This window comes from Staurois parvus, unplaced genomic scaffold (assembly GCF_062004578.1).
Source record: "Staurois parvus isolate SC_StPar_1 unplaced genomic scaffold, SC_StPar_1.0 ptg002206l, whole genome shotgun sequence".
NCBI lineage: Eukaryota > Metazoa > Chordata > Amphibia > Anura > Ranidae > Staurois > Staurois parvus.
In genome coordinates, this window is record NW_028320002.1 from 3,053 (window position 1) to 29,743 (window position 26,691).

At 51.0% G+C, this 26,691-nt stretch overlaps 1 protein-coding gene across 1 annotated transcript; it reads left to right on the forward strand.

The window, feature by feature from the left end:
* Positions 1 to 1,109: 1,109 nt before the first annotated feature.
* On the forward strand, positions 1,110 to 24,827 carry LOC149431561 (dolichyl-diphosphooligosaccharide--protein glycosyltransferase subunit MAGT1). Its single transcript, XM_089665466.1, has 10 exons — positions 1,110 to 1,266; positions 2,673 to 2,842; positions 7,071 to 7,188; positions 8,979 to 9,119; positions 9,551 to 9,691; positions 12,131 to 12,220; positions 15,502 to 15,565; positions 17,392 to 17,466; positions 17,584 to 17,674; positions 24,458 to 24,827. The coding sequence occupies exons 1-10, from the start codon at positions 1,180 to 1,182 to the stop codon at positions 24,471 to 24,473; spliced, it is 993 nt and encodes a 330-aa protein (XP_089521592.1). The 5' UTR covers positions 1,110 to 1,179; the 3' UTR covers positions 24,474 to 24,827.
* Positions 24,828 to 26,691: the final 1,864 nt, after the last annotated feature.

Consider the following 26,691-nt stretch of genomic DNA (forward strand, 5'->3'; position numbering starts at 1 on the left):
GTACCACCATCGCCCCGGACGGGTCACCTCGCTGTGTTGTGTGGGGGAGGGGAGGGGAAGGGGGCGGGGACTGTACCACCATCGCCCCGGACGGGTCACCTCGCTGTGTTGTGTGGGGGAGGGGAAGGGGGCGGGGACTGTACCACCATCGCCCCGGACGGGTCACCTTGCTGCGTTCTGTGGGGGAGGGGAAGGGGGCGGGGACTGTACCACCATCGCCCCAGACGGGTCACCTCGCTGTGTTGTGTGGGGGAGGGGAGGGGAAGGGGGCGGGGACTGTACCACCATCGCCCCGGACGGGTCACCTCGCTGTGTTGTGTGGGGAAGGGGGCGGGGACTGTACCACCATCGCCCCGGACAGGTCACACCCCGGATGTATCTGCCGCATTTTGTTTGGCTGACAGGAATGCGTTGGTGATCGGTCTCGGCACGGAATCCATCCTCCATGTGTCCGCTCTGCATGGGGCGGATCATCTCTGCACAGGAATCAAACGCCGTCAGTCTCCCGGTTTGTCAGAGTCCCGGTGGGGGCTCCAACCATCAATAATGCAACGTCACCCCGGACACATGGAGGAGGCACAGAGGACACATGGAGGACGCATGGAGGAGGCACAGAGGACGCATGGAGGAGGCACAGAGATGAGGAATGGGTCAGCCCAGCCTCCATTCTCCGGGAAGATGAAAGCTGCAATGTGATTGGTGCTCCCCCTCAGTTCTGTCCCGGAGCCCCTCCCCCCACTCACCGGACACGGACAGCGCAGACCTCACCAGGGCGAACATCTCTTCTTCTTCCTCGTCTTACCCTTCACACGAATGGAGAAAAACAAAATGGCGGCGCCGGATATCCGCCTCTTAGCCCCACCCCGGGAGTTGTAGTTCTGCCATGAGACTTCCTGATTGGACGGAGGGAGCAGTGGGCGGGAAGTGCAGGCACCCAGTCCCTGCTCAGGAGCGGATTGGCCGCTTTCAGCCCACAGCCCCGCCCACTCTGTGTTCGGGGAAGGGATGGAGCTGTCAGCGCGGCTCCGCCCACCTGTCCGCCGACGAATAGAAGTGTAACAACGGACTGGCCGGTGATTGGCTGGTGTGTGCCAGCGTCCTCCAATCAAGGAGCAGCACCTTCTTCCCGGACGGCATGACGTAGGACGCCGCCGGCGGTGAGGGAAGTTTCTCGGAGTGATGGAGGCGGTGGGCAGAGCAGTGCTGGTGGCCGGGATGGTTCTGGTCCTGTGCGGGGCGGTGTCCGAGGGCCAGAAGAAGAAGGAGGTGAGGGGGGAGTGTGCGGGCATTTACCGGGGGCGTGCCTTATAAGGAGGCGGGGCATGTGTCAGGGGGCAGGGCTTTTGGTGGGCAGGCTTGTTGAGAGGTGCCCACACTTATAGTGGGGGGGAGGGGGTGACATTGTCAGGGGTGGGGCTTATAGCAGGGAAAGTCATTGGTAGTTGGAGGGACTTATAGTGGGAGTGTCATTGTTGGGGGTGGGGCTTATAATGGGAGTGTCATTGTTGGGGGTGTGGCTTATAGTGGGAGTGTCATTGTTGGGGGTGGGGCTTATAATGGGAGTGTCATTGTTGGGGGTGGGGCTTATAATGGGAGTGTCATTTTTAATGGATGGGCCTTATAGCAGGGAGTTTCCTTTTTATGGGGTGGAGCTTATAGCAGGGAGTGTCATTGTTAGGGGGTGGAGCTTAGAGCAGGATGTGTCAGGGGTGTGGCTTATGAGTTTCCTTGGGGGGTGGGGCTTATAGCAGGGAGTGTCATTGTTAGGGGGTGGAGCTTAGAGCAGGATGTGTCAGGGGTGTGGCTTATGAGTTTCCTTGGGGGGTGGGGCTTATAGCAGGGAGTGTCATTGTTAGGGGGTGGAGCTTAGAGCAGGATGTGTCAGGGGTGTGGCTTATGAGTTATCTTGGGGGGTGGGGCTTATAGCAGGGAGTGTCAGGGGTGGGGCTTATAGCAAGGAGTATCATTGTTAGGGGGTGGAGCTTATAGCAGGGGGTGGGGCTTATGAGTTTCCTTGTTAGGGGGCGGGGCTTATAGCAGGGAGTGTCATTGTTTGGGGAAGAGGCTTATAGTGGGAGGAGTTTGCCATGCTGTGTTCAGCTGGATGCTGATTGCAGAATGGGGGTGGCCTCTGGCGGGGGACCCGAGAAGAGGAGGGGCCAAGATGGCCGATGGGGGACCCTAGAATTGGGGCCGGTCTGTGATAAGCCATTACAGAGGTGGGAAGTAGGACAGGTTTGCTATATTAATCATATATATAGAGAGAGACTTTAGTAACACTGTAAAGTAGCGCAGTGCTGAATAGTAAAATATGTCCGGGTCATGCAGGGGGAAACCTTCTGGTGAAGGGGTTAACTATGGTCCCAGGAAGGTCAGTAAGTAGGTAAACTGATGTATGGATTGGACTGACCTCCTCCATGCAGATCTGTGTGGATTGGACTGACCTCCTCCATGCAGATCTGTGTGGATTGGACTGACCTCCTCCATGCAGATCTGTGTGGATTGGACTGACCTCCTCCATGCAGATCTGTGTGGATTGGACGGGCCTCCTCCATGCAGATCTGTGTGGATTGGACGGGCCTCCTCCATGCAGATCTGTGTGGATTGGACGGGCCTCCTCCATGCAGATCTGTGTGGACTGGACTGACCTCCCCCATGTGTCTCCCCCTCAGATGGTGTTGTCGGAGAAGGTCGGTCAGCTGATGGATTGGGCCGGGAAGAGACCCGTCATCCGGATGAATGGGGATAAATTTAGACGTCTCATCAAAGCTCCGCCCAGAAATTATTCCGTTGTCGTCATGTTCACCGCCCTGCAGTCCCACCGCCAGTGTGTCGTGTGCAAGTAAGGAGACCCCGCCCCCTGTGTAATATACTCCGCCCCCTGCCAGTGTGTCGTGTGCAAGTAAGGAGACCCCGCCCCTGTGTAATATACCCCGCCCCCACCGCCAGTGTGTCGTGTGCAAGTAAGGAGACCCCGCCCCCTGTGTAATATACTCCGCCCCCTGCCAGTGTGTCGTGTGCAAGTAAGGAGACCCCGCCCCTGTGTAATATACCCCGCCCCCACCGCCAGTGTGTCGTGTGCAAGTAAGGAGACCCCGCCCCTGTGTAATATACTCCGCCCCCTGCCAGTGTGTCGTGTGCAAGTAAGGAAACCCCGCCCCCTGTGTAATATACCCCGCCCCCACCGCCAGTGTGTCGTGTGCAAGGAGACCCCGCCCCCTGTGTAATATACCCCGCCCCCACCGCCAGTGTGTCGTGTGCAAGGAGACCCCGCCCCCTGTGTAATATACCCCGCCCCCTGCCAGTGTGTCGTGTGCAAGTAAGGAGACCCCGCCCCCTGTGTAATATACCCCGCCCCCACCGCCAGTGTGTAGTGTGCAAGTGAGGAGACCCCGCCCCCTGTGTAATATACCCTGTCCCCGCCGCTAGTGTGTCGTGTGCAAGTAAGGAAACCCCGCCCCCTGTGTAATATACCCCGCCCCCACCGCCAGTGTGTAGTGTGCAAGTGAGGAGACCCCGCCCCTGTGTAATATACCCCGCCCCCAACATGTCTGTGTAATATACCCCTCCCCCCCAACATGAATATAATATACCCCGCCCCCACAATGTTTGTGTAATATACCCCGCCCCCACAATGTCTGTGTAATATACCCCGCCCCCACAATGTCTGTGTAACATGCCCCGCCCCCAACATGTCTGTGTAATATGCCCCGCCCCTCCCCCAACATGTCAATGTGCGTGGTGTAGCTCGGTGTGGCGGTGTGCGTGGTGTAGCTCGGTGTGGCGGTGTGCGTGGCGTAGCTCGGTGTGGCGGTGTGCGTGGTGTAGCTCGGTGTGCGTGGTGTAGCTCGGTGTGGCGGTGTGCGTGGTGTAGCTCGGTGTGGCGGTGTGCGTGGTGTAGCTCGGTGTGGCGGTGTGCGTGGTGTAGCTCGGTGTGGCGGTGTGCGTGGTGTAGCTCGGTGTGGCGGTGTGCGTGGTGTAGCTCGGTGTGGCGGTGTGCGTGGTGTAGCTCGGTGTGCGTGGTGTAGCTCGGTGTGCGTGGTGTAGCTCGGTGTGGCGGTGTGCGTGGTGTAGCTCGGTGTGCGTGGTGTAGCTCGGTGTGCGTGGTGTAGCTCGGTGTGCGTAGCGTAGCTCGGTGTGGCGGTGTGCGTGGCGTAGCTCGGTGTGGCGGTGTGCGTGGCGTAGCTCGGTGTGGCGGTGTGCGTGGCGTAGCTCGGTGTGGCGGGTGGTGATGAGCCAGATCGTCGCACCTGATCCATACAGCGTGTGCACTGGAAGTAGCGGTCCTGTGCAGTATCGCTCTCACCGCTAATCTTTCCTTCCAGGCATCTCGGCATCAACTAGCCCCACCCCAACGCGTTTCGTCACCCGCACACATGACTTCCTCAGGGAGAATGATTGGATCGTGCCCCACTCAGACTATATAAATACCCTGCCAATGACATTTTGTTGTAGACCGCTAGACTCTATTAGGGTCCTTTCACACGGGCTTTCCGTGGTTTTCATCAGTTTAGTCACGTTTTTTCCAGAAAAAAACAGATCAGTTTACATCCGTTTTTCATCAGTTTACGTCACTTTGTTCATCCATTTTTTTTGTCCATTTACATAGTTACAAAAGTCCATCCAGTTCAACCATTTAAAAAAAAAATTATATTCCTACACCCACAGTTGATCCACAGGAAGGCAAAAAAACCCAGCAAAGCACGTTGTAGAGCACTAGACTCTATTAGGGTCCTTTCACATGGGCTTTCCGTGGTTTTTCATCGGTTTAGATCAGTTTACATTCGTTTATGTCCATTTACATCTATTTTTTGCCTGTTTATGACCATTTACATCCATTTTTCGTCCATTTACATTCGTTTTTTCATCCATTTACATTCGTTTTTTCATCCATTTACATCCGTTTTTCAGCCATTTACATCCGTTTGTCCATTTACATTCGTTTTTCATCCTTTTATGTCCATTTACATCCGCTTTCCGTCAGTTTATGTCCATTTGCATTTGTCTTTTGTCCATTTATTTCCTTTTTTCGTCCGTTTATGTCCATTTACATCCATCTTTTGTCCGTTTATATGTTTTTCATCCGTTTTTGTCCATTTATATCCATTTTTCGTCAGTTTGTCCATTTACATCTGTTTTTCATCTGTTTGTCTTACATCCATTTTTCGCCCATTTATGTTCATTTACATCTGTTTGTCCATTTTAGATCCTTTTTTTTTTGTCCATTTACATCCATTTTTTTTTGCCGTTTATGTCCATTTACGTCCGTTTTTCGGCCATTTACATCCGTTTGTCCATTTACATTCGTTTTTCATCCTTTTATGTCCATTTACATCCGATTTTGTCCATTTACATCCGCTTTCCGTCAGTTTATGTCCATTTGCATTTGTCTTTTGTCCATTTATTTCCTTTTTTCATCCGTTTATGTCCATTTACATCCATCTTTTGTCCGTTTATATGTTTTTCATCCGTTTTTGTCCATTTATATCCATTTTTCGTCAGTTTATGTCCATTTACATCTGTTTTTCATCCGTTTATGTCCATTTACATCCATCTTTTGTCCGTTTATATGTTTTTCATCCGTTTTTGTCCATTTATATCCATTTTTCGTCAGTTTATGTCCATTTACATCTGTTTTTCATCCGTTTTTGTCTATTTACATCCGTTTTTCGTCAGTTTGTCCATTTACATCTGTTTTTCATCCGTTTTTGTCTATTTACATCCGTTTTTCGTCAGTTTGTCCATTTACATCTGTTTTTCATCCGTTTTTGTCTATTTACATCCGTTTTTCATCAGTTTGTCCATTTACATCTGTTTTTCATCTGTTTGTCTTACATCCATTTTTCGCCCATTTATGTTCATTTACATCTGTTCTTTGTCCATTTTAGATCCGTTTATGTCCATTTACATCCATTTTTTTTTTGCCGTTTATGTCCATTTAGATCCGTTTTTTGCCTGTAAAACAGACATAAACAGATGTATACAGATGATCATCCGTTTACATCCGCTAGTCCATAGAAATACATGGGTGTCCGTTTTTCCTCCGTCAGCGGACAGATGGAAAACAGACATGGGGAACGCGCGTGTGAAGGAGGCCGTACAAGGCGCCATGTTTCTATCAGAACCGCATACCATGTGATGTGCTTAGCAATGAGCCCGTATAACGACACGGCGCTCTACAAGGACGACTGAATTCCTGGTTTTCACGGACTTTATATTTTTTTAATCACAGCTTTATATGGCTGATGTAGATTTTATGTCCTTCATGAATGTAGCAAATGATTTTTTCAGCTCAGAATATATGAATTACTGATTTGATGCAGGAAGATGACACTTTGTATCGCTGTATTTATGTTCGTTGGTATACGTTACAGCGCTGCACATCGATTTGTGTCATTGGGGAGGTATGAGGCTTTGTGTCATTGGGGAGGTATGAGGCTTTGTGTCATTGGGGAGGTATGAGGCTTTGTGTCATTGGGGAGGTATGAGGCTTTGTGTCATTGGGGAGGTATGAGGCTTTGTGCCATTGGGGAGGTATGAGGCTTTGTGCCATTGGGGAGGTATGAGGCTTTGTGTCATTGGGGAGGTATGAGGCTTTGTGCCATTGGGGAGGTATGAGGCTTTGTGCCATTGGGGAGGTATGAGGCTTTGTGTCATTGGGGAGGTATGAGGCTTTGTGTCATTGGGGAGGTATGAGGCTTTGTGTCATTGGGGAGGTATGAGGCTTTGTGCCATTGGGGAGGTATGAGGCTTTGTGCCATTGGGGAGGTATGAGGCTTTGTGCCATTGGGGAGGTATGAGGCTTTGTGCCATTGGGGAGGTATGAGGCTTTCTGGAAATGTGTTCCTTAGAGGGGTAGTTGGTTTTCGTTGCTCACAGGATTGGTTGTTTGATGGAGAGATCTCCCCGATATGATTCTGTCATTGTCCCTGTAGAAGGGATCGCTGCGACCACGCCCCCTCCTGGCCGGGTGTAGGGATTAGGTGTGGCGGGATCAGATACCAGGGCGGTCTGACTCCATACATGTGACCTCCCACTTCTCTCACATATTCCTCTCTTTCCTCTATTAGACAAGCGGATGAAGAATACCAGATTCTGGCCAATTCCTGGCGCTACTCCAGCGCCTTCACCAACAGAATCTTCTTCGCAATGGTGGACTTTGATGAAGGATCTGATGTTTTCCAAATGGTAAATCCCCTTCATTCTTCCCTCCCTCCAATCCCCTTCATTCTTCCTTCCCTCCCTCCAATACCCTTCATTCTTCCTTCCCTCCAATCCCCTTCATTCTTCCTTCCCTCCAATCCCCTTCATTCTTCCTTCCCTCCCTCCAATCCCCTTCATTCTTCCTTCCCTCCCTCCAGTCCCCTTCATTCATCCTTCCCTCCCTCCAGTCCCCTTCATTCTTCCTTCCCTCCCTCCAATACCCTTCATTCTTCCTTCCCTCCCTCCAGTCCCCTTCATTCATCCTTCCCTCCCTCCAATCCCCTTCATTCTTCCTTCCCTCCCTCCAGTCCCCTTCATTTTTCCTTCCCTCCCTCCATTCCCCTTCATTCTTCCTTCCCTCCCTCCATTCCCCTTCATTCTTCCTTCCCTCCCTCCAATCCCCTTCATTCTTCCTTCCCTCCCTCCAATCCCCTTCATTCTTCCTTCCCTCCCTCCAATCCCCTTCATTCTTCCTTCCCTCCCTCCAATCCCCTTCATTCTTCCTTCCCTCCCTCCATTCCCCTTCATTCTTCCTTCCCTCCCTCCAATCCCCTTCATTCTTCCTTCCCTCCCTCCAATCCCCTTCATTCTTCCTTCCCTCCCTCCAATCCCCTTCATTCTTCCTTCCCTCCCTCCAATCCCCTTCATTCTTCCTTTCCTCCCTCCAATAGTCTTCATTGTTCCTTTCCTCCCTCCAATCCCCTTCATTCTTCCTTTCCTCCCTCCAATCCCCTTCATTCTTCCTTTCCTCCCTCCAATCCCCTTCATTCTTCCTTTCCTCCCTCCAATCCCCTTCATTCTTCCTTCCCTCCCTCCAATCCCCTTCATTCTTCCTTCCCTCCCTCCAATCCCCTTCATTCTTCCTTCCCTCCCTCCAATCCCCTTCATTCTTCCTTCCCTCCCTCCAATCCCCTTCATTCTTCCTTCCCTCCCTCCAATCCCCTTCATTCTTCCCTCCCTCCAATCCCCTTCATTCTTCCTTCCCTCCCTCCAATCCCCTTCATTCATCCTTCCCTCCCTCCAATCCCCTTCATTCATCCTTCCCTCCCTCCAATCCCCTTCATTCTTCCTTCCCTCCCTCCAATCCCCTTCATTCTTCCTTCCCTCCCTTCATTCTTCCTTCCCTCCCTCCAATCCCCGTCACTCTTCCCTCCCTCCAATCCCGGTCACCCTCCCCTCCCTCCAATCCCCTTCACCCTTCCTTCCCTCCCTCCCTCCCTCCCTCCAATCCCCTTCACCCTTCCCACCCTCCAATCTCCGTCACCCTTCCTTCCCACCCTCCAATCCCCTTCACCCTTCCCACCCTCCAATCCCCTTCACTCTCCCCTCCCTCCAATCCCCTATAGGGGGATCGATCCCACTGGAGACCAGCAGTTGGGTTGACTGTAACCTATCTGGGAGGCAATGGTTCCGCTGTGTAGGGCGGCTTTTTGTATTGGTGGAGTTACAGTTCACCATTGTTACATGGGGATGACCATACACCCCTTACCCCAGGTGACCGCTGGCCTGTAAAACGTCCATAGCTGCTTTTGGGATTTCAGGGGTATCCGCTGGTGGAATGGGGGTGCCAATAGAATATTCTAATGGTAGCAGATGTCAAGCCTGGGCATTAGATACGTCAGGTGTGCTGCGTTGTGAGTGTATACGTGTATGTGATATATATTTATCCAATCAGATGTCTGATACGCGGTACTAGAATATTCACATGACTGACTTGGAATGCACACAATTACTTCTCTTGACGTTTTCCCTCTTTTGCGGTCTTCTTCCCATAGTTAAACATGAACTCTGCACCAACCTTCATTCACTTCCCTCCTAAAGGGAAACCCAAGAGGGGCGACACGTATGAGCTGCAGGTTCGAGGATTTGCTGCAGAACAGATCGCTCGGTGGATCGCAGACCGGACCGATGTCAATGTAAGTTTAGTCTGCAGAGCCTCGGAAAGGCTGGAGGACATTTTTCATTATTTTTGTTACCAAAAATATGGGTTGTTTTTTTTTGTTTTTGTTTTTTTTAGCATTGCCTACAGATGTCTCATATTTTTGGTTCGCAGCCACTTATGATCTCATACGGTCTCTATTGGGCTAAAAGACATTCATGAGCCAGAGGAGAGTTACACTCCCCCTCTCCAGACAGCCCGAAACGAGTGACAGACAGAAGACAGTGCTAGGCTTTCTCACTGGAGAGCCCAGCATGCTTTGGTTTGGGTCAACATTTTGTTACAAGGATAAACGGGCTGAACTTCTTTTTGATATTCTAATTTGGGCTCCTAAATGGAAAACAGTTTACATGTTTTCTCTCATTTTTCATTATATATATTCTTATTTTTTTATTTTGTCTTTCACAGATCCGTGTAATAAGACCTCCGAATTATGCTGGTCCGTTGATGCTGGGCCTGCTCTTGGCTGTGATTGGTGGATTGGTGTATTTAAGAAGAAGCAACCTCGACTTCCTGTATAACAAGACTGGATGGGCCTTGGCTGCCTTGGTATCTTACGTTTTGTATAATTTATTCGTGGTTGTAGTGTACCTGTAATTCTACTAGAATGGGACTTCAGAGGCATTCATCACTACCCTGAAAATCAGAGGCATGCACTACTCTGCTAGGAGGTCAAGATTTCCCCATTACTTGGAGGAGATGTCCAGCAGATTTGGGCCCAATACTTGGAGGAGATGTCCCTCAGATTTGGCCCCAATACTTGGAGGAGATGTCCCTCAGATTTGGCCCCAATACTTGGAGGAGATGTCCCTCAGATTTGGCCCCAATACTTGGAGGAGATGTCCCTCAGATTTGGCCCCAATACTTGGAGGAGATGTCCCTCAGATTTGGCCCCAATACTTGGAGGAGATGTCCCTCAGATTTGGCCCCAATACTTGGAGGAGATGTCCCTCAGATTTGGCCCCAATACTTGGAGGAGATGTCCCTCAGATTTGGCCCCAATACTTGGAGGAGATGTCCAGCAGATTTGGCCCCAATACTTGGAGGAGATGTCCAGCAGATTTGGCCCCAATACTTGGAGGAGATGTCCCTCAGATTTGGCCCCAATACTTGGAGGAGATGTCCCTCAGATTTGGCCCCAATACTTGGAGGAGATGTCCAGCAGATTTGGCCCCAATACTTGGAGGAGATGTCCAGCAGATTTGGCCCCAATACTTGGAGGAGATGTCCCTCAGATTTGGCCCCAATACTTGGAGGAGATGTCCCTCAGATTTGGCCCCAATACTTGGAGGAGATGTCCAGCAGATTTGGGCCCAATACTTGGAGGAGATGTCCCTCAGATTTGGCCCCAATACTTGGAGGAGATGTCCCTCAGATTTGGCCCCAATACTTGGAGGAGATGTCCCTCAGATTTGGCCCCAATACTTGGAGGAGATGTCCCTCAGATTTGGCCCCAATACTTGGAGGAGATGTCCCTCAGATTTGGCCCCAATACTTGGAGGAGATGTCCCTCAGATTTGGCCCCAATACTTGGAGGAGATGTCCCTCAGATTTGGCCCCAATACTTGGAGGAGATGTCCCTCAGATTTGGCCCCAATACTTGGAGGAGATGTCCAGCAGATTTGGCCCCAATACTTGGAGGAGATGTCCAGCAGATTTGGCCCCAATACTTGGAGGAGATGTCCCTCAGATTTGGCCCCAATACTTGGAGGAGATGTCCCTCAGATTTGGCCCCAATACTTGGAGGAGATGTCCAGCAGATTTGGCCCCAATACTTGGAGGAGATGTCCAGCAGATTTGGCCCCAATACTTGGAGGAGATGTCCCTCAGATTTGGCCCCAATACTTGGAGGAGATGTCCCTCAGATTTGGCCCCAATACTTGGAGGAGATGTCCCTCAGATTTGGCCCCAATACTTGGAGGAGATGTCCCTCAGATTTGGCCCCAATACTTGGAGGAGATGTCCCTCAGATTTGGCCCCAATACTTGGAGGAGATGTCCCGCAGATTTGGCCCCAAAACTTGGAGGAGAAGTCCAGCAGATTTGGCCCCAATACTTGGAGGAGAAGTCCAGCAGATTTGGCCCCAATACTTGGAGGAGATGTCCCTCAGATTTGGCCCCAATACTTGGAGGAGATGTCCCTCAGATTTGGCCCCAATACTTGGAGGAGATGTCCCTCAGATTTGGCCCCAAAACTTGGGAGGAGATGTCCCTCAGATTTGGCCCCAATACTTGGAGGAGAAGTCCAGCAGATTTGGCCCCAATACTTGGAGGAGAAGTCCAGCAGATTTGGCCCCAATACTTGGAGGAGATGTCCCTCAGATTTGGCCCCAAAACTTGGGAGGCGATGTCTTTCAAGATTTGCTTCCAAGACTTGGAGGGAATGTCTTTCAAGATTTGCTTCCAAGACTTGGAGGGAATGTCCTCGAGATTTGGCCTCCAAGACTTGGAGGGAATGTCCTCGAGATTTGGCCTCCAAGATTTGGAAGTCTTGTTTGTAATTTCCAGGCCTTTTGTGGCCACCTTAAGTCTTGGATGATTAGTTTTCCCACACGCTGGTTTGTGTTTTATTCCTGAAACCACAAACATGAAGCCATCCGTAAAATATTGTCCATTCCTGTCACTGTGTAAAGATTTAAGGAAGGTTGTATGACTAATACTGGATCAGGATTGAATGGCAGTTGTGTGGGGGATGTGGTGTGACTGATGATGGATCAGGATGTATCAGGCAGTACAGTTGGTGTTTGTCTGAACACCCATCCACTAATACTCACCCATAGCAGAATATTGGAATTTTCTGTAGCTCCCGATGGTCTGAGTCTTCTTTCATAAAAGGTGTTTTGAGGCAATGACAAATCCTCGTCACTTTTGTTTTGGGTAATTCTAGGTTTCTTCACCCCGTCACAATTGTCCTGTATTCAGAATATACTCCTTGTGGTGAACACAATGAATGTAATTCCCATCCCCCTCTGTGTTTTGTTCCTGCCAGTGTTTTGTGTTGGCGATGACGTCTGGACAGATGTGGAATCACATCCGGGGACCGCCGTATGCACACAAGAACCCACATACCGGCCAAGTGGTAAGTACTTCTGAACGTCTTCTCTGAGGAGCTGTGAGAGGGCGGGATTCTCCGCATGTCAGAGATAGACTGCACATATCTTCTGCCCAGGACAGAACATGCTCATCCAATAGACTATACTGTCTTCTGATAAGTGACTCTCTCTGCTCTGCCCCTCCAACACTGACTGGAGAGCCGGGCAGGAGAGGGGGCGGGAGTGTCTGGCTCAGGTTGTCAGCGGCACAATGAGAGGCTGAGCCAGCTGCCAGTAAGGCATCTGGTTGGATCCCGACATCATTGTCAGGATCCCCCCCGAGTCTGCAGCAGTTCTATAACGTCAGCCAGCAGTGGGCATTAGCCCGCTCTTGGCTAAATCTGGGTGACAGATGCAGAAAAATGCCACTATGTGGCCCGTAGGAGAAGTATGGCCGCTACGCGGCCCGTAGGAGAAGTATGGCCGCTACGCGGCCCGTAGGAGAAGTATGGCCGCTACGCGGCCCGTAGGAGAAGTATGGCCGCTACGCGGCCCGTAGGAGAAGTATGGCCGCTACGCGGCCCGTAGGAGAAGTGTGGCCAAAATGCTTTTTACAGAGTTGAAGGACACAGCATAGCTGTCTCTGGCCTATCAAGGTAATAGCAGGCAGTCTGAGGTATCGAATAGACAAAACACCTAAACTGAAGTACAAGTTCACCTGAACTCTGCGCACACCTCTCCTGTGTACATTCTGTGTTTGAGCAGAAAAGCCCATGTCCTGATTTTTTTTTTTTTTTTTTAATGAGTTAGTAATATGAAAGGAAGCCCATGTCCTATGTTCTGATGGATTGCTAGTAGGCAAGGAAGCCCGTATAGTAGGGAAGGAAGCCTGTGTCTGATGGATTAGTGGTAGGGAAGGAAGCCTGTGTCTGATGGATTAGTGGTAGGGAAGGAAGCCTGTGTCTGATGAATTACTAGTAGGGAAGGAAGCCCGTGTCTGGTGGATTAGTGGTAGGGAAGGAAGCCCGTGTCTGATGGATTAGTGGTAGGGAAGGAAGCCCATGTCCTACGTTATGATGGGTTAGTAGGGAAGGAAGCCCGTGTAGTAGGGAAGGAAGCCCATGTCTGATGGATTAGTAGTAGGGAAGGAAGCCCATGTCTGATGGATTAGTGGTAGCGAAGGAAGCCCATGTCTGATGGATTAGTGGTAGGGAAGGAAGCCCATGTCTGATGGATTAGTGGTAGGGAAGGAAGCCCATGTCTGATGGATTAGTGGTAGGGAAGGAAGCCCATGTCTGATGGATTAGTGGTAGGGAAGGAAGCCCATGTCTGATGGATTAGTGGTAGGGAAGGAAGCCCGTGTCTGATGGATTAGTGGTAGGGAAGGAAGCCCGTGTCTGATGGATTAGTGGTAGGGAAGGAAGCCCGTGTCTGATGGATTAGTGGTAGGGAAGGAAGCCCGTGTCTGATGGATTAGTGGTAGGGAAGGAAGCCCATGTCCTACGTTATGATGGGTTAGTAGGGAAGGAAGCCCATGTCTGATGGATTAGTGGTAGGGAAGGAAGCCCGTGTAGTAGGGAAGGAAGCCCCTGTCTGATGGATTAGTGGTAGGGAAGGAAGCCCATGTCTGATGGATTACTGGTTGGGAAGGAAGCCCATGTCCTATGTTATGATGGGTTAGTAGGGAAGGAAGCCTGTGTAGTACGGAAGGAAGCCCATGTCTGATGGATTACTAGTAGGGAAGGAAGCCCATGTCCTATGTTATGATGGGTTAGTAGGGAAGGAAGCCCGTGTAGTAGGGAAGGAAGCCCATGTCTGATGGATTAGTAGTAGGGAAGGAAGCCCATGTCTGATGGATTAGTGGTAGGGAAGGAAGCCCATGTCTGATGGATTAGTGGTAGGGAAGGAAGCCCATGTCTGATGGATTAGTGGTAGGGAAGGAAGCCCATGTCTGATGGATTAGTGGTAGGGAAGGAAGCCCATGTCTGATGGATTAGTGGTAGGGAATGAAGCCCATGTCTGATGGATTAGTGGTAGGGAATGAAGCCCATGTCTGATGGATTAGTGGTAGGGAAGGAAGCCCATGTCTGATGGATTAGTGGTAGGGAAGGAAGCCCATGTCTGATGGATTAGTGGTAGGGAAGGAAGCCCATGTCTGATGGATTAGTGGTAGGGAAGAAAGCCCATGTCTGATGGATTACTGGTTGAGAAGGAAGCCCATGTCCTAAGTTATGATGGGTTAGTAGGGAAGGAAGCCCGTGTAGTAGGGAAGGAAGCCCATGTCTGATGGATTAGTGGTAGGGAAGGAAGCCCGTGTCTGATGGATTACTAGTTGGGAAGGAAGCCCATGTCCTACGTTATGATGGGTTAGTAGGGAAGGAAGCCCGTGTAGTAGGGAAGGAAGCTCATGTCTGATGGATTACTAGTAGGGAAGGAAGCCCATGTCCTACGTTATGATGGGTTAGTAGGGAAGGAAGCCCGTGTAGTAGGGAAGGAAGCCCATGTCTGATGGATTAGTGGTAGGGAAGGAAGCCCATGTCTGATGGATTAGTGGTAGCGAAGGAAGCCCATGTCTGATGGATTAGTGGTAGGGAAGGAAGCCCATGTCTGATGGATTAGTGGTAGGGAATGAAGCCCATGTCTGATGGATTAGTGGTAGGGAATGAAGCCCATGTCTGATGGATTAGTGGTAAGGAAGGAAGCCCATGTCTGATGGATTAGTGGTAGGGAAGGAAGCCCATGTCTGATGGATTAGTGGTAAGGAAGGAAGCCCATGTCTGATGGATTAGTGGTAGGGAATGAAGCCCATGTCTGATGGATTAGTGGTAGGGAAGGAAGCCCATGTCTGATGGATTACTGGTTGGGAAGGAAGCCCATGTCCTACGTTATGATGGGTTAGTAGGGAAGGAAGCCCATGTCTGATGGATTAGTGGTAGGGAAGGAAGCCCATGTCTGATGGATTACTGGTTGGGAAGGAAGCCCATGTCCTACGTTATGATGGGTTAGTAGGGAAGGAAGCCCATGTCCGATGGATTAGTGGTAGGGAAGGAAGCCCGTGTCTGATGGATTACTAGTTGGGAAGGAAGCCCATGTCCTACGTTATGATGGGTTAGTAGGGAAGGAAGCCCATGTCTGATGGACTAGTGGTAGGGAAGGTGCATTTCATACAGGTTTGTGGGAGCAGTAAGCAAAGGGCAGCCCTAAGAATACATGGGATTAAGTAGATATCTCTTGCTTTCTAACTCTGTGGCCTCAGGATGTATTCTTGTAAGGACACTTTCCTGGGAATTCTTTCTAAATGTTTTTTCCTCTTTTGTGTTTCCTGCAGAGTTACATACATGGAAGCAGCCAAGCCCAGTTTGTGGCAGAAACGCACATTGTCTTGCTGTTTAGTATCCTTTTTATGGCTGAAGCCCAGGAGCCTGACCACGTGTGAAGCACAGCAAATTCGACTTGCATGCATGAGAGTAAAATCTTCATGGAGCTCGGTGTAAAATGGTGTATGGAGCCAAACATCAGCTTTATACACATCTGTTATACGCTGTAACATTTTGGGTAAAACATGCACTAATCATTTGTTAGTGCTGTCCCCTGTGAACCCCCCTCCCATTGATGGAGCTCAGGTGTCCCCAGTGCAGGGTCCTGGTAATCCTCCATCATACAAAGACATTGGAGACAATTGTGCTCTTCCAGCGTTGTGGTAACAGTTTGGTGAAGACCCTTTTCTGTCCCCCCATGACTGTCCCCCGTGTACAAAGCCAGCTCCATAAAGACATGGATGACCAGTTTGGTGAAGACCCTTTTCTGTCCCCCATGACTGTCCCCCGTGTACAAAGCCAGCTCCATAAAGACATGGAGGACCAGTTTGGTGTGGAGGAACTCCAGTGTCCTGCACAGAGCCCTGACCTCCCTACTGAACACCTTTGGGGTGGAGTGGATGGTGAGCCAGGTCTTCTCACCCAAGATCAGTACCTGCCCTCAACCCTACGGAACACGTCTGTCATGAGGTCTCCTCACCCCAATGGTGTTCAGTAGGGGTGAGGTCATGGAGGAACTCCAGTGTCCTGCACAGAGCCCTGACCTCAACCCTACTGAACACCTTTGGGGTGGAGTGTGGATGGTGAGCCAGGTCTTCTCACCCAACATCAGTACCTGCCCTCAACCCTACGGAACACGTCTGTCATGAGGTCTCCTCACCCCAATGGTGCTCAGTAGGGGTGAGGTCATGGAGGAACTCCAGTGTCCTGCACAGAGCCTTGACCTCTCCCTACTGAACACCTTTGGGGTGGAGTTTGGATGGTGAGCCAGGTCTTCTCACCTAACATCAGTACCTGCCTTCACAAATGGGACACATTCCCACAGACACCCTACAAAATCTTGTGGAAAGACTTCCCAGAAGAGTGGAGGATGTTAAAGCCACAAAGAGGGGGAAACTCCATAATAATGGCCATGGGTAGGGAGGGGGTTGGGGGGAGGTTATCCCATATTAAGGCCATGGGAGGAGGGGAAACTCTATATTGATGGCCATGGTTTTGGAATGGGACGTCCCACAAGCTCATCAAGGTATGTTGGTTGGGTGTCCACAAATATTTGCTTGTATCATTTGATTGTTCCCTGTATGATATCATTCGGGAAGTGTCACGCAGGGCCGGGTACACATGTATATCCAACATTTGTGTGGCACGTCTGGTGCAGTGACTGTTCTGCAGATGGACTGGACTCTGACCGGTTTAGAGGAATTACATTGTCCATACCAATCCCTACTGAAATCAAAGTGCCGTTCACTGGCCTGGCTTGTGTGTCGGACATGATGCTTGACCATGTCTGGCCGTGTATGGAGCCATGTCAGAGCCGGTCTTCTCTTCGCTTCTAACATGTTGATTTGTAACCATGCTAATGAATGAAGCTGTAGATGTTGGTTATTATATCTGATAGGAAAATATTGCACGAGTCAGATTTAATAACCACGGACCGTATCTGACCGACCTCCAACCTGCTTCATCGAGGAAAGACATAGACCTAGCACGGCCAGCTGTTTACTAACTCCGCCCACAACAAATCATTGTGGCTCTCATTGGTTGCCCCACTTGCTTTAGGTTTGGGCCGTCACCTCCTCCATAAATATGTAGATTTGCTGCAATCTGGAGTCCATTCTGAACGATTATTCTTCTGACGATTCTGATTGGCCGAGTGTTTCTTCCTTACATCTGCCTTTTAGATGGTGGAGTAACGTTGGGGATGGTTCTTCTACACGAAGCCGCCACTTCTGATATGGATATAGGAAAAAGAAAAAGTGAGTCTTGGTCTTACTGTAGACGTGACTAGTCACACACACAGGATATGATTGGATGAGGATTGTTCTCCAGGTATTGAATGGTAAAGCTGACGGATTGTTCTCTTCTCTTGGCAGTTATGTGCATGGCTGGGATGGGCCTGGTGGTACTGTTCTTTAGCTGGCTGCTGTCTGTGTTCAGATCCAAATACCACGGCTACCCGTACAGGTAAAGACGATTATTATACGGTCTGTCTGTCTGTGTTCAGATCCCAATACCACGGCTACCCGTACAGGTAAAGACGATTATTACAGGGTTGGCCTGCGCTCAGATCCAGATTTCCCCCGAATTCTCGTACAGGTAAAGACGATTATTAGAGGGTCGGTCTGCGCTCAGATCCAGATTTCCCATCGAACTCCCGTACAGGTAAAGACGATTATTAGAGGGTCGGTCTGCGCCCAGATCCAGATTTCCCATCAAACTCCCGTACAGGTAAAGACGGTTATTAGAGTGTCAGTCTGCGCTCAGATCCAGATTTTCCCCGAACTCCCGTACAGGTAAAGACGGTTATTAGAGTGTCAGTCTGCGCTCAGATCCAGATTTTCCCCGAACTCCCGTACAGGTAAAGACGGTTATTAGAGGGTCGGTCTGCGCTCAGATCCAGATTTCCCCCGAACTCCCGTACCGGTAAAGACGGTTATTAGAGGGTCGGTCTGCGCTCAGATCCAGATTTTCTCCGAACTCCCGTACAGGTAAAGACGGTTATTAGAGGGTCGGTCTGCGCTCAGATCCAGATTTCCCCCGAACTCCCGTACAGGTAAAGACGGTTATTAGAGGGTCGGTCTGCGCTCAGATCCAGATTTCCCATCGAACTCCCGTACAGGTAAAGGCGATTATTAGAGGGTCGGTCTGCGCTCAGATCCAGATTTCCCCCGAACTCCCGTACAGGTAGAGACGATTATTAGAGGGTCGGCCTGCGCTCAGATCCAGATTTCCCCCGAACTCCCGTACAGGTAGAGACGATTATTAGAGGGTCGGCCTGCGTTCAGATCCAGATTTCCCCCGAACTCCCGTACAGGTAAAGACGGTTATTAGAGGGTCGGTCTGCGCTCAGATCCAGATTTCCCCCGAACTCCCGTACAGGTAAAGACAGTTATTAGAGGGTCGGTCTGCGCTCAGATCCAGATTTCCCATCAAACTCCCGTACAGGTAAAGACGGTTATTAGAGGGTCGGTCTGCGCTCAGATCCAGATTTCCCCCGAACTCCCGTACAGGTAGAGACGATTATTAGAGGGTCGGCCTGCGCTCAGATCCAGATTTCCCCCGAACTCCTGTACAGGTAAAGACGATTATTAGAGGGTCGGTCTGCGCCCAGATCCAGATTTCCCCCGAACTCCCGTACAGGTAAAGACGGTTATTAGAGGGTCGGTCTGCGCTCAGATCCAGATTTCCCCCGAACTCCCGTACAGGTAAAGACAATTATTAGAGGGTCGGTCTGCGCTCAGATCCAGATTTCCCCCGAACTCCCGTACAGGTAGAGACGATTATTAGAGGGTCGGTCTGCGCTCAGATCCAGATTTCCCCCGAACTCCCGTACAGGTAAAGACAGTTATTAGAGGGTCGGTCTGCGCTCAGATCCAGATTTCCCCCGAACTCCCGTACAGGTAAAGACAATTATTAGAGGGTCGGTCTGCGCTCAGATCCAGATTTCCCCCGAACTCCCGTACAGGTAGAGACGATTATTAGAGGGTCGGCCTGCGCTCAGATCCAGATTTCCCCTGAACTCCTGTACAGGTAAAGACGATTATTAGAGTGTCGGTCTGCGCTCAGATCCAGATTTTCCCCTGAACTCCCGTACAGGTAAAGACGATTATTAGAGGGTCGGTCTGCGCTCAGATCCAGATTTCCCATCGAACTCCCGTACAGGTAAAGACGATTAGTAGAGGGTCGGTCTGCGCTCAGATCCAGATTTCCCCCGAACTCCCGTACCGGTAAAGACGGTTATTAGAGGGTCGGTCTGCGCTCAGATCCAGATTTTCTCCGAACTCCCGTACAGGTAAAGACGGTTATTAGAGGGTCGGTCTGCGCTCAGATCCAGATTTCCCCCGAACTCCCGTACAGGTAAAGACGGTTATTAGAGGGTCGGTCTGCGCTCAGATCCAGATTTCCCATCGAACTCCCGTACAGGTAAAGGCGATTATTAGAGGGTCGGTCTGCGCTCAGATCCAGATTTCCCCCGAACTCCCGTACAGGTAGAGACGATTATTAGAGGGTCGGCCTGCGCTCAGATCCAGATTTCCCCCGAACTCCCGTACAGGTAGAGACGATTATTAGAGGGTCGGCCTGCGTTCAGATCCAGATTTCCCCCGAACTCCCGTACAGGTAAAGACGGTTATTAGAGGGTCGGTCTGCGCTCAGATCCAGATTTCCCCCGAACTCCCGTACAGGTAAAGACAGTTATTAGAGGGTCGGTCTGCGCTCAGATCCAGATTTCCCATCAAACTCCCGTACAGGTAAAGATTATTAGAGTGTCGGTCTGCGCTCAGATCCAGATTTCCCATCAAACTCCCATACAGGTAAAGACGGTTATTAGAGTGTCGGTCTGCGCTCAGATCCAGATTTCCCCCGAACTCCTGTACAGGTAAAGACGATTATTAGAGGGTCGGTCTGCGCTCAGATCCAGATTTCCCCCGAACTCCCGTACAGGTAAAGACAATTATTAGAGGGTCGGTCTGCGCTCAGATCCAGATTTCCCCCGAACTCCCGTACAGGTAGAGACGATTATTAGAGGGTCGGCCTGCGCTCAGATCCAGATTTCCCCTGAACTCCTGTACAGGTAAAGACGATTATTAGAGTGTCGGTCTGCGCTCAGATCCAGATTTTCCCCTGAACTCCCGTACAGGTAAAGACGATTATTAGAGGGTCGGTCTGCGCTCAGATCCAGATTTCCCATCGAACTCCCGTACAGGTAAAGACGATTAGTAGAGGGTCGGTCTGCGCTCAGACCCAGATTTCCCATCGAACTCCCGTACAGGTAAAGACGATTATTAGAGGGTCGGTCTGCGCTCAGATCCAGATTTCCCCCGAACTCCCGTACAGGTAAAGATGGTTATTAGAGGGTCGGCCTGCGCTCCGATCCAGATTTCCCCCGAACTCCTGTACAGGTAAAGACGATTATTAGAGGGTCGGTCTGCGCTCAGATCCAGATTTCCCCCGAACTCCCGTACAGGTAAAGACGATTATTAGAGGGTCGGTCTGCGCTCAGACCCAGATTTCCCATCGAACTCCTGTACAGGTAAAGATGGTTATTAGAGGGTCGGTCTGCGCTCAGATCCAGATTTCCCCCGAACTCCCGTACAGGTAAAGACGATTATTAGAGGGTCGGTCTGCGCTCAGATCCAGATTTTCCCCGAACTCCCGTACAGGTAAAGACGGTTATTAGAGGGTCGGTCTGCGCTCAGATCCAGATTTTCCCCGAACTCCCGTACAGGTAAAGACGGTTATTAGAGGGTCGGTCTGCGCTCAGATCCAGATTTTCCCCGAACTCCCGTACAGGTAAAGACGATTATTAGAGGGTCGGTCTGCGCTCAGATCCAGATTTTCCCCGAACTTCCGCTTATTGACGCATTCATTAGTACAATTAAAGCTATAATTGGATTTTTCTACTCCTTGTAAAATGGTTTTCTTGAAGTCCACTGAGGGAACCTACAGAAGGATTGGACACTGACAGAGCAATGTCTGTGCTCTACTACCGGCCTGCCTTGGTTTGCAGCAAAGCAGTACTGAGAGCCTGATCACTCCAGCTTGTCCCTATACAAAGCCAGACGGGGTTCCTCAGGGTGAGGCTGCCATCTCAGACACTCAGAGGGGATGTCTACAAGGAACACTACTTCTGGCTTGGAGAAGAGAGAGGAATGTCTCCAATGGGGACATTAGTGTGGTTTCTGAGACTTGGAGAGACCCAGATTTAGATCCCACTGAACTTTAGGGAAATGAAGGGTGGGAGATGCATAGGAGACTCCACCATTCCCTGAACCAGGATAAAGGGCAGATGCCTGACCCATGATGGTGCTGAGAACCAAACGCTGGTCCAGACCCAGCTACAGGAAGGAGAGGATTCATCCCACAGAGAAACTCCGAGACTCACACCAAGTGAAGTATGCTGTCCACGCCCGATCACAGGCCTTGCCGGAAGTAGCCTTCCTAGCTTCTTGCATCTTAGGAATCGCAAAAATCAGAGATTCTCCAACTTCCAACAGTCATTCTCCTAAAGCCAGCAATCATGAAGCAGGTTGGGAAATCTGTCTTTGAGACAAAATACCCGACAATCTGGAGGAGCCCAAGGAATGTTCACCAGGATTCTTACCTGGTTGGCATACCACATCCACCTGGACCAGTCGGAAGTAATGCAGGGGATGTATTTCCCACAAAGCAAACAAGGCATTTGCCTAGGGCGACATTTTTCAGGGGGGGCAGCACTGCCCCATGGAAGAAGGGACAAACAAGGCATGGAGACCTGGTGGGTTCAAGAGAGAGGCTGCGGGTTTCATGACGGTGTATGCACAGCCCGACTCGTTCTCGGGGATGTCCAGAGCTGTGAAGGCGAGTGTCCTTCTCTCTCTTGCCATGGTGTATGGGGGGCAGTGGTAGTGGAAGGCTCTCTTGGGTGGGAGGCAGAGGTGTTGTTGGGCAATGTCAGGCTCTTTCTGCGGGGGGCGCTGATTTTTGTGTTGCCTAGGGCAGCACAAAACCTAAATACCCCACTGGAGCAATAAGGAGCATCAGAAGACCTTCCAAAACCTGTCCAGGTTGTTGTTGAACTTTGAGGCTTGAAGGTTCACAAGCAGCATCCCCCCACCTGTGACACAGGTCCTGGAACACCTCTAGGTGCAGGAACTGAGGCTGAGGAAGTCTGCCTGGTACTTGCCCTCACCTGGGATGTACATGGCGGAGAAGGCTGGAACATTCTGCTAGGACTGGATCTGATCCGCCTCTTTCCGAGTCTACATGGTGGAGAAGGTTGGAACGTTCTGCCAGGACTGGATCTGATCCGCCTCTTTCCTAGTCTACATGGTGGAGAAGGCTGCAACATTCTGCCAGGACTGGATCTGATCCGCCTCTTTCCGAGTCTACATGGCGATGAAGGCTGGAACATTCTGCCAGGACTGGATCTGATCCGCCTCTTTCCGAGTCTACATGGCGATGAAGGCTGGAACATTCTGCCAGGACTGGATCTGATCCGCCTCTTTCCGAGTCTACATGGTGGAGAAGGTTGGAACATTCTGCCAGGACTGGATCTGATCCGCCTCTTTCCGAGTCTACATGGTGGAGAAGGTTGGAACATTCTGCCAGGACTGGATCTGATCCGCCTCTTTCCGAGTCTACATGGCGATGAAGGCTGGAACATTCTGCCAGGACTGGATCTGATCTGCCTCTTTCCGAGTCTACATGGCGATGAAGGCTGGAACATTCTGCCAGGACTGGATCTGATCTGCCTCTTTCCGAGTCTACATGGTGGAGAAGGCTGCAACATTCTGCCAGGACTGGATCTGATCCGCCTCTTTCCGAGTCTACATGGCGATGAAGGCTGGAACATTCTGCCAGGACTGGATCTGATCCGCCTCTTTCCGAGTCTACATGGCGATGAAGGCTGGAACATTCTGCCAGGACTGGATCTGATCCGCCTCTTTCCGAGTCTACATGGTGGAGAAGGTTGGAACATTCTGCCAGGACTGGATCTGATCCGCCTCTTTCCGAGTCTACATGGTGGAGAAGGTTGGAACATTCTGCCAGGACTGGATCTGATCCGCCTCTTTCCGAGTCTACATGGTGGAGAAGGCTGGAACATTCTGCCAGGACTGGATCTGATCCGCCTCTTTCCGAGTCTACATGGCGATGAAGGCTGGAACATTCTGCCAGGACTGGATCTGATCTGCCTCTTTCCGAGTCTACATGGTGGAGAAGGCTGCAACATTCTGCCAGGACTGGATCTGATCCGCCTCTTTCCGAGTCTACATGGTGGAGAAGGCTGGAACATTCTGCCAGGACTGGATCTGATCTGCCTCTTTCCGAGTCTACATGGCGATGAAGGCTGCAACATTCTGCCAGGACTGGATCTGATCCGCCTCTTTCCAAGTCTTCTGGTTCCTCCCTGATGATTGGTGTATGGACGCTGCATTTCAGAAGTCAGGCTGAGGACGGCCACAACATATGGCTGCCATCAATGAGACGAGCTCTAGCAGAGTCCTGACTGAAGAAAACATGAAGAGTCAGGAACAGGTGCTGGAAGAAGTTGGTCTCACACGTCTGAGATGAAGAGGTCCATCCCCCTCCCAGGACACCAGCAAATCACTGAGGCATCAATTGCCACCACATGCACTGCTCTCCTCACATTCATGACACCAGCGATCCTACTGCACACACACATCCCTGACACCATTCATGCCGTTTCCTCCCACAAGTGGGTGTTTTATTCGCCTTTACTTGCCAATACAGCCGATAAAATGCCCAGTGATAAACTGGTGGGAGGAGCTATACCTGGCCGACCAATGACTTTTGTTTGTCAGTGTTCAGTCCTCCTGTAGGTGGCTGCATATAACCAATTGTGATTAATGGCGGGCTATCATTAGCCAGTAGAGGAGCGCCCCCTGTAGATGTACTGCGGTGTGGTGGCTGCTCTGCGCTGGATCACATACATGTAGATGATCCAGCATTCCTGGTAGGGGGTGTGCGCACCCGCGTAAAAAAATGTTTTGGTTTTTTTCAAAACTTTCTATATTTTTTTGTTTATATAATAAACACCCCATTGATGAACCAGCGATAGAAAACTCTATTTGTGTGAAGAAAATGATATCAATATCATTTGGGTACAGCGTTGCATGACCGCGTAATGGTCAGCGCAGTGCTGAATAGCAAACACTGTCCTGGTCATGAAGGGGGGAAACCTTCTCGTTGAATTGTAATGACGTCTGTGTCTGGTGAGATCAGTAAATTGTCTGTCTTTCCTTGCAGCTTCCTCATGACATAGAAGGAGCTGGAAGTGGCGGTGATGGAACCTCCGGGACGGTTCATGCGGCTCATCTTACGCGGTCAGAGATTGAGGGCGGACGGTCCGGCGGACACTTTCTGCTCCTCCATTGGGAATGAGATTGTTTTCTTGGTGTCTGGGAAGCAAAGAATTTATGCAGTGCCTTAGTCAGATGCAGTGAGCTCCTCCTCCTCCTCCTCTCCAGATCCTGCCGGCGCGCTCACCTCTAGCACACTCAGATCTTGTGTTCACCGCGCTCCTGCCATGGGTGCCGACATACACGCGGCACAGCACTTGCTTCACTATGGGATCTGACCTCTTTATACTTCAGATAATAAAACAAGTTGGAAAAAGTGTGCTCTGTGAATCCTTTATCAGCAGAAAGTCGGTGATTGGCCCTGATTGCACAGACTTCAGCCTGGAATAGAGCCACCTGTACAGTCCCGGCCAATCAATGCCTCAGCAGATCCCTTCATCCCCAGTATGTTAACCCCTCCCACCCAGCTCCGGAACGTGGCGGGAGGTTGGAGGATCGGTGATCATGTGACCACTGTGATTGGCCCTGATTGCACAGACTTCAGCCTGGAATAGAGCCACCTGTACAGTCCCGGCCAATCAATGCCTCAGCAGATCCCTTCATCCCCAGTATGTTAACCCCTCCCACCCAGCTCCGGAACGTGGCGGGAGGTTGGAGGATCGGTGATCATGTGACCACTGTGATTGGCCCTGATTGCACAGACTTCAGCCTGGAATAGAGCCGCCTGTACAGTCCCGGCCAATCAATGCCTCAGCAGATCCCTCCACACCCTTCATCCCCATTATGTTAACCCCTCCCACCCAGCTCCGGCACGTGGCGGGGGGGTTGGAGGATCGGTGATCATGTGACCACTGTGATTGGCCCTGATTGTGCAGACTTCAGCCTGGAATAGAGCCGCCTGTACAGTCCCGGCCAATCAATGTCTCAGCAGATCCCTCCACACCCTTCATCCCCAGTATGTTAACCCCTCCCACCCAGCTCCGGAACGTGGCGGGAGGTTGGAGGATCGGTGATCATGTGACCACTGTGATTGGCCCTGATTGCACAGACTTCAGCCTGGAATAGAGCCACCTGTACAGTCCCGGCCAATCAATGCCTCAGCAGATCCCTCCACACCCTTCATCCCCATTATGTTAACCCCTCCCACCCAGCTCCGGCACGTGGCGGGGGGGTTGGAGGATCGGTGATCATGTGACCACTGTGATTGGCCCTGATTGTGCAGACTTCAGCCTGGAATAGAGCCGCCTGTACAGTCCCGGCCAATCAATGCCTCAGCAGATCCCTCCACACCCTTCATCCCCAGTATGTTAACCCCTCCCACCCAGCTCCGGCACATGAGGGGGGGGGGGGGGGGGGTTGGAGGATCGGTGATCATGTGACCACTGTGATTGGCCCTGATTGCGCAGACTTCAGCCTGGAATAGAGCCACCTGTACAGTCCCGGCCAATCAATGCCTCAGCAGATCCCTCCACACCCTTCATCCCCATTATGTTAACCCCTCCCACCCAGCTCCGGCACATGGGGGGGGGGGGGGGGGGTTGGAGGATCGGTGATCATGTGACCACTGTGATTGGCCCTGATTGCGCAGACTTCAGCCTGGAATAGAGCCGCCTGTACAGTCCCAGCCAATCAATGCCTCAGCAGATCCCTTCATCCCCAGTATGTTAACCCCTCCCACCCAGCTCCGGCACGTGGCGGGGGGTTGGAGGATCGGTGATCATGTGACCACTGTGATTGGCCCTGATTGTGCAGACTTCAGCCTGGAATAGAGCCGCCTGTACAGTCCCGGCCAATCAATGTCTCAGCAGATCCCTCCACACCCTTCATCCCCAGTATGTTAACCCCTCCCACCCAGCTCCAGCGTGGGGGTGGTGGAGGATAAGTGGTCATGTGACCACTGTGATTGGCTGTCACACTAGTCACATGTCTTAGGAGATGACAGCTATTCTCAGTGCTACGTGCGCACACTTGGCACAGACCCTCGGCCGCCCAGTGACACATATATGTAACATGTAGGTATTAAGGCCCACCCTTCTGCTACTGGACATACGTGTTACATGGATGTCGACAGGCTATGTAGATGGTAATAGTGTGGATGTCTGTAAACAAGCTGCTAGAAGGCCTCACTACTACTTGAACCTTGTTGAAAGACTGCTGAATCCCACACAGGCTTGTTGTAAA

Excerpts from the sequence above, each read along its gene's own strand:
- LOC149431561 (XM_089665466.1), top strand. The coding sequence starts at position 1,180 with ATGGAGGCGGTGGGCAGAGCAGTGCTGGTGGCCGGGATGGTTCTGGTC. Across the intron at positions 7,189-8,978 it reads GATCTGATGTTTTCCAAATG|TTAAACATGAACTCTGCACC; the intron begins GTAAATCCCCTT and ends TTCTTCCCATAG. Across the intron at positions 9,692-12,130 it reads GATGGGCCTTGGCTGCCTTG|TGTTTTGTGTTGGCGATGAC; the intron begins GTATCTTACGTT and ends TGTTCCTGCCAG.